The sequence below is a fragment of the Melanaphis sacchari genome, unplaced genomic scaffold (assembly GCF_002803265.2).
Source record: "Melanaphis sacchari strain LSU unplaced genomic scaffold, SCAv2.0 Contig11_pilon_pilon, whole genome shotgun sequence".
Taxonomy (NCBI): Eukaryota; Metazoa; Arthropoda; class Insecta; order Hemiptera; family Aphididae; genus Melanaphis; species Melanaphis sacchari.
The window spans coordinates 644,464-656,610 of record NW_020270469.1 but is presented as its reverse complement, the minus strand read 5'-3'; the positions used below and the strand labels follow the sequence as shown (position 1 = coordinate 656,610).

Genomic DNA, 12,147 nt, shown 5'->3' with positions numbered 1-12,147 from the left:
TAAAAAAATAATTATATATACGTCGAAATTATATTGATTCCAGTTCTATAATAAATAGAAATTTCCATTTTTAGATAGTTGTATATATTCTTTCTTTAAACCTTTTATTTTGTGAAAAAGAAAGTAAATAATAATAATATGGTGTTGCTGTAAAATTTATATAATAATAATAATGATAATATATGGATTGGAATTGGTATAACTTTCTTAAGTTCAAGTACATATTGTAAAATTAAATGCATTGTATACATTTGATGAAGTACAAAAGTTTTCCCCTGACAACTCATATTAATAACTTTTTTTCCAACAATTAAGTACATTTTTTTTTTATCTCCCTAATCTTACTCCATAATTTTATTATGATAGAATTAATAACAAATAATGCGTGGCTCAAATTCTAAAATGTTAATTTATACACTACGACTTTTCCTAACGTTAATGGAAATTTCTATTTGTTAGGTATTTTATTTGAATACATGTTTATGTGTTCATGGTAACTGTAAAATACTTTAATCACTAATTTTTCCAATAAGTATGTTATTTTATTAATTTTTAACAACAAATAATGGTAATTGGTAATATTTATTATTTATGCGCAAAATTTATTTGAATTTAAATTGAATTTTCATTCTAGTATATGTACTTATTTTATTGTTGTTGTTTTTTTTTTATTTATTTATATAACCAAGGTAAACTCATACTTTTTTAAAATAACATAACATTATTAAAGTTTGTAAATTTTTTAGGTATGTTAAACATATAATGCTAATTATTATGTCTTGTGGTCTTGTCACAACTTAATTAAATCTCAGGTTTAATGTTGGATAATTATATGCTTGCGAATAATTTTTTTTGAATCTTACGATAATTATAGTTAACTGTTTCAACATATGTGTTTATTATTAATATTTTTAAAAACTAAAATATATGGGTACATCGTTTTAGTTTACTCAATTTTTATCATTCAAACTACTATCAAGATGTTTATGGTGTACCTACATTGTTTAACCATAATAACGTTAAAACATATTATTTTAGTATTAAGACATACAAAAATAATGATCGCGCTACACTTGTTTTAAAAATTCTACTCATACCCACTACCATTATATTGTTTTAATGTTTTAGAATTAACAAAATAATATTTTAGTGTTACAATTTAAGTAAAAACACTATTATTTTGTAAAAATTTACTAGAAATTTGATGAACTGTAATCATAAATTCACATTTTACAATTATTGAATTACTAATATTCTACTTCAAGTATAATAATTATTAATAATTTATTATGATATGATAGATTATAAATATTTATATTTATATTATTGAAAACCATAATATAAAAATAGTTCAATTTATATTGCTGAATTACGTTTTGATTTTTGAACATACATACATACAATATATATACATACACACACACACACACACATATATATATATATATATATATATATATATATTATATATATAATAACGCTTTTAAAATCAATTTAAATCAGCATAAATGCCTTTCAAATATATTATGAAATATTTCTATTCTTTTAATATTTTGATGAAACTAATAAACAAAATTTAAATTATTTGAAGGTTTAATAATAATTATCGATAAACATATTTGTCAGCCAAGCTCTTTTTACGCAGTACAGGTTAGCAATATTTTATTGTTTCGTTAAAATTTATTTTAGGTAAATATTTATATTAAACTATAAAGGCCGTTTAATTATTGAATTCATAACATTGTATTTCTTTGTGCTATAAATTATATTTCCTTTACATAGCAGTCTTTTTATTACTTAGTCTTTCTCACTTTAGCCATGTTTTAATTAGATTATTGTAATTAATAAAAACTTTGTGGTAATGAAAATGTAATTTGTTTTTATATTCAACATTAGAGTCAACAAACAAAACTTGATAACTTATAAAGTATTATTACCTAACACATAATGTTAATTTTTAAGGTAAATATATTTTATTTTCAGTGTTTTCTAGTATTTATTTTTAGTTATATGTACGATTTGCGTTGAGTACCCTCAAGAGTTTAGGCTTAAATATTATTTCATAATGTTTTTCCCCTCCCCTTTCTCACAATGTGGCTCGAATAGAATATAGCAAAACACAATCTATAATTCTTATCCGTCGCTGTCTCCTACTGTTTTGAAAGTTGAAATATATTATAACATTCGTGTCATCATCACTGTCAGATTTTGTCATTAAAAAAATGATCTGTCACTTACTCCGACGAAAGATAAAATGTCTTTTCTTCTTCAGTGTGTCTTTATTTGGGATTACAAATGATCGATGACGTGGCAAATTTAAATACCTACAGTACATGGGTATTTATATATATATCGACTATATGGGTTCATGTTCAGAATCCACGATATAAATGTCCATAGAAATCAATAATAAATGTACCTACTCAAATACTATACAAGTTAATAAAACATCACTCTATGAGCATACTAAGTTTCTGATCCTATAAATAATTCATGAGCGCAAAATGCAATATGCCCAATAGTTAATGTTACATTGCCTATTCAAATTCAATATGTTCAAATTAACATTACCAAAACAGTAAACACATATTATGAATAATCCTTTAAAAACAAACTGTTATTAATCATATAATTTAAATAAGTAGACTTATTAAAACAATTTTTTTAAAGATTCTACAAGTACTAAATGAATGCTAAATATCCAATAAAACAAAAATATTATAATATATTATAGTAATCTATAACATTTAATATTATAAACCATAATTTTAGTTAATATGTACCTTTTAATTGTAAATTGGAAATAGAAACCAAGATATTAAAACCAAAAAAAAAAAAAATTGTTTAGTATCTATTCTTATATACATACAATTAAAAATAATATTTGTTTAAAAATTCACAGTAAATGACACATCATATTTTATGTCAATTCAATGAATATTTAAAAACCACATAATATTAAATAAATGCATTTTAATCTAGTAAATTAAAATATTTTGTAGATTCTAAGTAGAATGATGAGTCCATTGGTTTTAAAATTATGTGATTAAATTTTTTTTTTTTAATTGGTTTTCTGTTATCACTCTTAATGCTTAGATTTTTAACTTTGAAAATTATTTTTGGTATAAAATTGAATATATTAGATATTTAAAATGAGGAGAAAAGAGGGATTTAAAAGATCAAACTACACAATTCTAAATTTTTTTTTTTTTAATAACCAGGAAAAAAAAAGTTAGGGAAAGTAGAAACTTTTATGAAAAACAAGTTTTCGAAAATAAATTTCGTTTTTTTATTGTAATTCAAAAATCAATATCTGCAAAGACTTGACATTTCCATAGAATTTTTATATTATTATTTACTAGAGAGCAAATAATGTTCAACATATTTTTGCTCTGTTTGTGTCATCGCTAGGTATTTTAATTGTCCTACTCTTTTTATTTTTCTTTCAATGTAATTTTTTATTTAAAAAAAAATGTTGATAAAAATATTTGAATTTTGTCAACAAGTTTGAAATTAATTTTATAATTCCCATAAGTAATTCTTTTAAAACTATAAAATATAGAAAAAAAATTAGAGGCAATTTTTGTTTATAGACATTAGAAGATAAAAGTTTGTCAAAATTAAATACACAGTGTTATAAATAAAAAATAAAGATTTTAGTTAAGGAATTAAAAAAAATTAGTTGTGGGAACTTAAGATTTTATTATGTAATTAAATTTGCGTATATGATAAATCATAAATTCGTCATATAACTAGAATAAGAAAATATGAATAATATAATAAATTTAATATTTTCGCCAACAGTTAATTTAATACAGTATATAACTAATAGTAAAATTTATTACATTTAAACATTTTAATACATACATAAGAAGGACTTACTCAATGACGTTGTTAACTCGTAAGAAGTAAAACTGTAGAATGGTTACTTACTTTTCTCTTTTTTAAAAATTGTATAATTTAGTTATATAGTGAATTTGTTTAATTGGATCAATTATTTAGTTAAATTATGTAGTGGTATAAAAAAAAATTATTTAATCCATTTATCTTTTTCATACAGCAACTGTAATATTCGTAATTATAAATAAGAATATTTTCTTATTATAAATTAAGATACTATTGAACCCATTTTAAGTTGCACCAGGCTATATGGTCAATTTTTGTAGGACGTAATGCAATAAAGTTGAAAAATGTATTAAGCTAGGTTTAGATCGATTTAAAACTAATTATTGTGAAAAAAATATACAAATTTTTCTGGGAATGAGGTAGAATTTTCACCATGCATATTATATTTGTGGGGCTATTATTACTACTTGTGTATGTTTTTCACAAATTAGATATACGACAATGAATCGATGTGGTAAAGTATAAAACAGGCAATCATTATACCTTTCGTCCAATTACTTTAAATTCCACTTCATAACAATATTGTTAAGCCTTTACAATGGTAGATATAGGTAGATATTACATAATATTATATGTTACAATAATGTACAGTTAACTTTCATTGTAGCATCATGGTAACTCGTAAGTGTACCAAATTTTAATAAACAGAATAATTTTTTTAAACATATTTAAAGGCATAGACTTAAAAACTACTAATATTTTTAACCTAATTTAAGAAAAAAAAGTTATGATTTTATTATTTTTTTCATCATTATTTTATTTTTATTCTTTGAATGAAAGTAAATAATTTTGGTTCCACATTTAAGAGAAGAATATATTTCGTTTATGTAAAATTTGAATTTTAAAATAGTAATTAATTACTTAAATATCGTAATGAGTCAAAAATAAGTTTGGCCAATGTTATTGATGAAACTTTACCTTATAATAATATATTAACTTTTTAGGTGTTTATAGTTAGGTTCTTTCAAAAAAACAATGGAGGTAAGAGTATGTACGTTCTTTAGCTTCTTCGTTTATAATTTGTTAGAGCATGTATATTATTACGATTTAATTCAGGATCGTAAATACAAATTTATAATTATAGATTATTTTTACCTTCCTTGTAACACCGGAGTCTACGTGTGTTATTTTTACTTGTGATAATAATATTCTTTCTGCCCTTAATGTACTTTAGTATGTAGATACATTTTCTTACATGATAGGTGTTGATAACTGGATATCAAAAATATCAAGATGTAAATTTAACATAAATTAAATGAATAAAATAAAAACAATAGTTCGAATAAGGTATATGACATTATATTAAAACTTTACAATGAGTGAAATATCAATGTAGACTGTTAAATAAATACTTTCTTGCTTTTGAGAATAACGTTGGTGAGGTTCTGTGAGGAAAGGCTAATGACAGGATCTAGACTACTCGATGGAGACAGAATCCTTGATGAAGACTTCACTGACTTTAATGACAGAATGGGGGTTCTATTTATAGACTTGATCTTTTACTTGTTGTTCTATTTTAATTTATTATTATTTATTTTATATAAATACATCTGTATTAAAAAAATTTTTTTTTATACGATATAAAGTATTTAAAAAATAAAAATTATATTTTACTAATTATTTGGTACTTATTTTAATATATGATTGTAGTTTGTAAATACACATGTTTATTGGGTGTTATTGGTAATTTTTTAGATATTGTAATATAATATAGTATAATTATAAATATAAGTGTTAATGATATAATTTTGATTTTTATAATATTGTTTATGGATATGATTATTTACTAAGCATTAAGATGAATTATCAATGATATTATTAAGATATTTAACTATAAAGCTTAGTGGCGTAATGATTTGAATATCATTACAATTTACAACATATATAAATAATTAAAGTTTAAATTCTCCGAGTGGAATGTCATATTTCATAAAATGTTTTTTCACTGAAGAATTTTTGAGTTTTAAAAAATTATACTGAATAAATTATTTTCTATAACGTGTATAATTATTGTATAATCAGTGAATAATGTTTTATGTTTTTGTGTAAACGGAAATCAGTCGAAAAAACTCTTGTTGATCTGATCGGCATACGTATTGCTCAGTTTGATTTGGGATATCGTGTACGGGGAATTTGTGACATTATGATTTATTATTAAACCACCTGGACCCCATAACCACTGGTGTACATAATATTCATATAGGTACGTTTTCCACCCTCTTCCTGTTTTGTTAATGCTTATCGTCCGGCAGTGATTGAGGTAATCGCGTTTGTCATGATTAAATTTCCTTTCCCGAGAGAAAATTCGAAAAAAAACATATTTTATTGTTGCTTGTTGTGACAATAAACTAATATGTTTCAATTTAGACGGTTTGTCGATTGCATTTTTGAGAATTGCTTCATAGGTTTTGGGTTCACAAGCAATAGCTATACAAAGCAAAAAAGTTTAATTTATTCATTGCCGTTATTCTAAATGGAATGGTATGAAATAAAACGAGAAATAACTCGTGTTTTTGCCTTTAAAAGTAAAGAAAGAAATATAAAATCGAAATGTTCGATTCTAAATATTTAGAGTAAAATAATAATGATATGTACTGTAATAGATTTTGATACACTAATATTACCGAAAATTAATGATTTTCAACGCTAAAAATGTATCGTAAAAATGTTTATATGTTAACTGATCTCCGATTTCTTCTATTGCCATTTATGTAATATAAATTAAATTTTTATAATATAGCCGTAATCGTAATCTTAAGTTTTACAATATATTGAATCGTTGTTTTAAATTGCAACTTTGCTATAACCTATTGCTTTACATTGAAAATATAAAATATAATAAACATATATTACTGGCTTATTATAAACATTTAGGCATATTAAAGATTTTCATTAATTATACTTGATATTTTTTTTTTTCAGGTAAGAAAAAAACAATTTATGACAGTGCTTATTATTTAACCAAAATTCAAATTTGCTAACATATCAAAAAATCGTAAGAGTACCTATTTTATAATAAATAATACATTAGTTATTAGATTTATACTATCGTTTAACATTTTACATTAAGATTAAGGTGAAAACTGATATTTTAGTTTTGAATGAATTTTTAGAGATATTTGTTATATTTAATTATCTAAAACATATTACATAATATTATAATAATAGTATTTATAATATATTTGATTATTTGTGTTTAAAACTTAAATTATTTGACAGGAATAAATGTAATTTTTACAGAATTTATCAAATTACAAATTTAATTTTATATCCTCGAGATTAGTATTACATTATTTTTTATAACCTTAAAATATTGTGTATTTATATATATATATATATATATTATAATATAAAAATATGCTACAAGCATTATTTGTTAACTTAGTGAGACAAATATCCTTACTAATTACATTTCAAAAACAAACCTAACATACTAAACGGATCCGGAAATCGTATAATAATAATACACGATAGATTAAGTTATTTTTATTTTTTTTTAATTGCATCACTAAACGAAATTCATTAACAAAATATCAAAATATATACAGGTGGAACTGAACGTTTTAGATAAGTCATTTCGACGTCTATTAAAATGTGTCTAAAGACCCGTGGGCGTACACGTTCGAATTTAAATATCATTTTTGTCTATCACATTCACATATTTTTCATATTCAATTGAATTTAATTTTTAACAATATATAACATAGTTTTATGAATTGAATTCGTATTAATTATACTTTATAACATTATAGATTATCATATTTTTCATATTTACTGTTAATAGTTATTACGTTATAATTCTTGGTTATATCAACTAAATTGTATTAGATCTAATAGTTAAACTAATGGATTTTATATTTTAAGATTATTCTAATTTGTTTTTTTATTTAATACTATCTGATGTAAATACTTTCTGATTAATAAATAATATTATCGGAAAATAAACGTAATTTGTATTTCATAAACTGTTTAAAATAGCCTCGTGGTAAATTTGTGTAAGAAAAAAATGTATTATTGTCCGGTATCATAGACATTTAAAATAAAAATATATACATAAAATTAATATGCATATTATTATTTGATAAAATATTACATTTAATTACTGTTTAAATATGCTACATTTTAAATTACTTTTTTACTTATAAATTATAATCTTATTTTGTTCGCTGCATGTATAAGTAGACTCATAAACATTTTAAATACACACTCACAATTTTTAAGTATTTATTAATAAATTGAAAAAAAACAAAAATGTAAAGCAAATCGTTAAAAGTTTTTTTTAATATAATGTGCACATAGAGTTTTTGAAAAATATTTTGGCAATTTCTTGATACATTAGGTACTAATTTAATATTTCATTTATGTCGCAAATCATTTTTTTTTTTTATGCAGTTAAAATTGTTTGTAACTAATACATTTTATTTAAGTTAATTATATGTTGTGGATATTTTGTTTTCGTATATTCTGTTATCTGATATTTTCACCTCAATATTAATTTTTGTCACATTTTTACTAAAGTTATTGATAGATTAAGAGGTAAGTTATTTTTCAAAATGATTTATAATGTTATTTGGATAATTTACATTGCTTGAACACCGTATTAAAATACTTTAATATGATTTACTCGATAAGTTATAACAAATATTTCAATACAGACGTTGTTTAAAATAATTCATATACATAAAAAAAAAAAAAAATGAATCATTTATTACGATACCTTTATTTTATTTATTTTTTCTATGGTTTACATATATTTATACAATTAATATATATATTTAGCACGTGTGGAGTTATACATTACTTTATGGCCTCTTCAGGAAAATAACGATAAGTTTCACGTTACCTCGTAAATGTCAGCAGTTATTCGATTGCTCTCGATAAATAAAAGTATCGTTTGCATGTGTAAATATCATTAGGCGTTTCAACCGGTTCACTCCATAGGAGACGATATTAGTAGTTTGTTCTCCTGTCGACTGTACAATAACAATAGACCCAGACTCGCCAGGAGTCTGTAACTATACAAGTGCTCTTTTGTTAGACGTCAGCAGTTATTAAATTTATTCCTTAATTATCAATTACCAAAATATTATACATTTTAATATATTAAAAATAAGTTTAGATGGCTGGAGAATTTTTTTTTACAGTTTAATGTAATGTTTAACAGCGTACAACACATCTAAATAACATTCATTAACATAAATAAATAATTATAGGAAGGTAATCATAAATATATAATCAAAAATAAATATAAATTAAATAATAGAAATATCTTAACAGTTGATACTTTTATTATTATTATTACTATTTTTTTTTTTTGTATTGAAATATAAGTAATAATTTATTACTTCATATATTTTTAACATTAGTAATAGATTGTTATTACGTGCTTTGCATATGACTTATAGTAACTGTGTTTAAATTAAATGTTTTTTTTTTTTTTTTAAATGTCATTAACTGTATACGTTTTATTTTTATTTGAAATTGAATGCATTCTTTTTATATTGCAATGATTTATTTCATATTTTCATGTACTATATTGTAATAACATACTCATAGTATAACACTAGAGTGTTCTTATGTATCGCTTAATCTGAGTTTCACACGTTCTACTACAATATATTCCTTGTGTGTGTTGAGAACTTGTAGTCACGACCGGTTATGTTCGTGAATTCAAAATTTAAAACGTTAAAAAGAATAAGAAAAATCAAAATATAATTATAAAAAATATTAATAATCTTGATAATACCAACTAAAAATGGCTACTTTAAATCGATAACAAATCCATTTAAAAAATAAAGTGGGTAGTAATTAATTACGCATGACGTCCATGTCCCCACTATTTACTATTCACGATAATGCAACTTAAAATTTAAATTTAAGAAATATTTTTTTTTTATAAATAATCAGTAGATCAAGAAAATTCTCTAATTAACTGTAAAAATAATCATAACTATAACAAAATATAGTATTAATTATTAGTTTTCTATCTGAAATCAATACATTTTGTTTTTGTATTATAAAATCATAAGAAATTGTTTGAATTATAAATGTATGACTATTTAAATAAATTAGTCATTTTAGGAATAATATGATATTTTTGATTGTATTTGTTTTTTTGTTTTTTGAAAAATATTACATTTTGTTTCAGGAACAACGTTGACTTATCGTAATTGATAATCCAATAGTTTTATCAATTATTTATATGATATGGGTAATGGGTATTAGGTATTCTTTTTGACATCAAATACTTTTAATGTTTAGTTTTATTCTTAATTTTTTTGAACATTTAAGCTGGAACATTATTTGAACTGACAATCAAGTTGTACCAATTTTTAATTATGCACTAGTTTGCCTAAATAAGTGGAAAACATAAAAATTAAACACAGTATATTATCGTTATAAATGTTGGTCCTACGTAATTATTCAAATTTATTAGTCATGTATCTGTGTCTATAATAGGTCGACTGGTATTTAACAGCTACGGTTCAACTGGTAGGTATATTATACTCGTTTATTTACGACCACTGTCCGTCACTAGATTTTGCATATACTTTCATATGTCCAATCAATTATAATATTTTATTAGTCACAGTTATTTAAAAATTATAAACAAATTATGGTCACGGAAAACAATACTCAACTTATATATGAGAAAATGCTTAGATATTAAATAAAACATTCGTGTAGACTTACAATATTTATTTTCGATTATTTTAAAATTAATTATAATATAATATCGTAAAAGCTTACATTTAACAAGAGTCCAAATTGTAGGCATAATTTGAGAGATTGTTTTAGAACTATATTGCAGTTTTATTTTGACTTTGGTTTAGAGTTTCCATGTTCACAAAACATACGTCTTTTTTTAGTCTTTATAAATATTATGGAACTCTAACTGATAAATTTATAAATTCAATATCATTTCAGAATAAAATAAAAATATTTTGATATTCCAGATTATAAGAAGTACTATTAGTGATACTTTTGATATCATTACACTATATTCTTCTGATAAAATGTATCAAAGTGTATTATGTTTAAAATAAATTCCTTTAAATTTCACCAAACTATTTATTTTATAAAACTAATCTATGAGTAATTTATATCATAAATATTTAGTATCATTAAATATTATGTAATTATGTTTTTAGTTATTGTGATCTATTACTTTTCTCATGATTTATGAATGTATATATTACAAGAAAATAGATACTCTAACTTCTAACTATATAATAGTTATTTAAATATTAATCTATTAGTTATACATTTCTAAATTTAAGTTTATTAAATAATATTTTTCTAATTTTAGCACTTATTTGAAATATATTTGTATTTTTGTAAAAAATTAAATAGAAATGTAATCTTAAATTAATTTTTTGTTAAAACTTGCGACTAAAAAAAATTATCTTCGGAAAAAATATAACTGTAATCTGACATCTGGCATCAATAATAGAACCAAACTATAATTTATATTTTTAAGGAAAAAAATATATCTAAACGTTATAAAACGTCTGAATAATCGTTTTTTATTAATTAATATCAATTGGTTTCATGCGATGTGTATGGAACTCGTTTATTAGATATACAAAATAATACCATTTAATTATAATTTTATTACATTCTGAGGTAGTGTATTCATGATTACTCGAACACCCTTATTTATTAACGAATTATCTTCTCTCACGCTCCCGGAAATTCTTCTTACTATCTCAAAATATAACGGTGCAGAAATCTACTCTAATATGACAAAAAAAAAAAAAAAAAAAAAACATAACGACTTAACAATTTAACCTAATAGGTGTACTAATAGAGTTGTATTATTAAACATCAGCAGAAGTGACTTAAATAAGGGGATTTTTTTCATAAATATTCAAGATAAAAACACATATTGTTTACATAAGTTATCGTTGTTTATAAATAAACTGTGCAGATTGTATTTTTTTCTAAATAAAAAAAAAACAAAAAAATTATAAATTGAAAATTTGTCCATTAGAAAATATACGTTAAACAGCCATAGACGATATACTATTTACATAACATTTTTTAACGAAAATGACAGCGAAAAAAATAGACCGATTTGTAAAACCCGTTTTCGACATTGACTTCATCATCTTTGTTATCTCCAAATATGAGTGAATTTTCGTAAAATCCACGACATGGCACGCTATAACTATAGATTATATTCAATGCATTATAAAAACGGGAAAGAAAATAATCGTTACAGGCAAATACGAGATGATT

At 22.5% G+C, this 12,147-nt stretch overlaps 2 protein-coding genes across 5 annotated transcripts in view; both read left to right on the top strand.

Moving 5' to 3' along the window:
• Positions 1-12,147, top strand: part of LOC112604183 (monocarboxylate transporter 2) — a 310,370-nt gene that overhangs the window by 180,697 nt on the left and 117,526 nt on the right. The window lies entirely within an intron of this gene.
• The window catches only part of LOC112604184 (glycine-rich cell wall structural protein 1-like), a 68,089-nt gene that overhangs the window by 26,146 nt on the left and 29,796 nt on the right, over positions 1-12,147 (top strand). The window contains exon 3 of one of the 3 annotated variants that reach the window (XM_025353103.1): positions 7,455-7,560. The exons of 1 other annotated variant lie outside the window; for it this stretch is intronic. In XM_025353103.1, the coding sequence (XP_025208888.1) occupies positions 7,455-7,477 (23 nt within the window). In that variant the 3' untranslated portion in view covers positions 7,478-7,560. Of the gene's footprint in view, positions 1-6,828; positions 6,977-7,454; positions 7,561-12,147 lie in introns of those variants that run through there. One more of the 3 variants, XM_025353102.1, reaches the window with a different exon arrangement.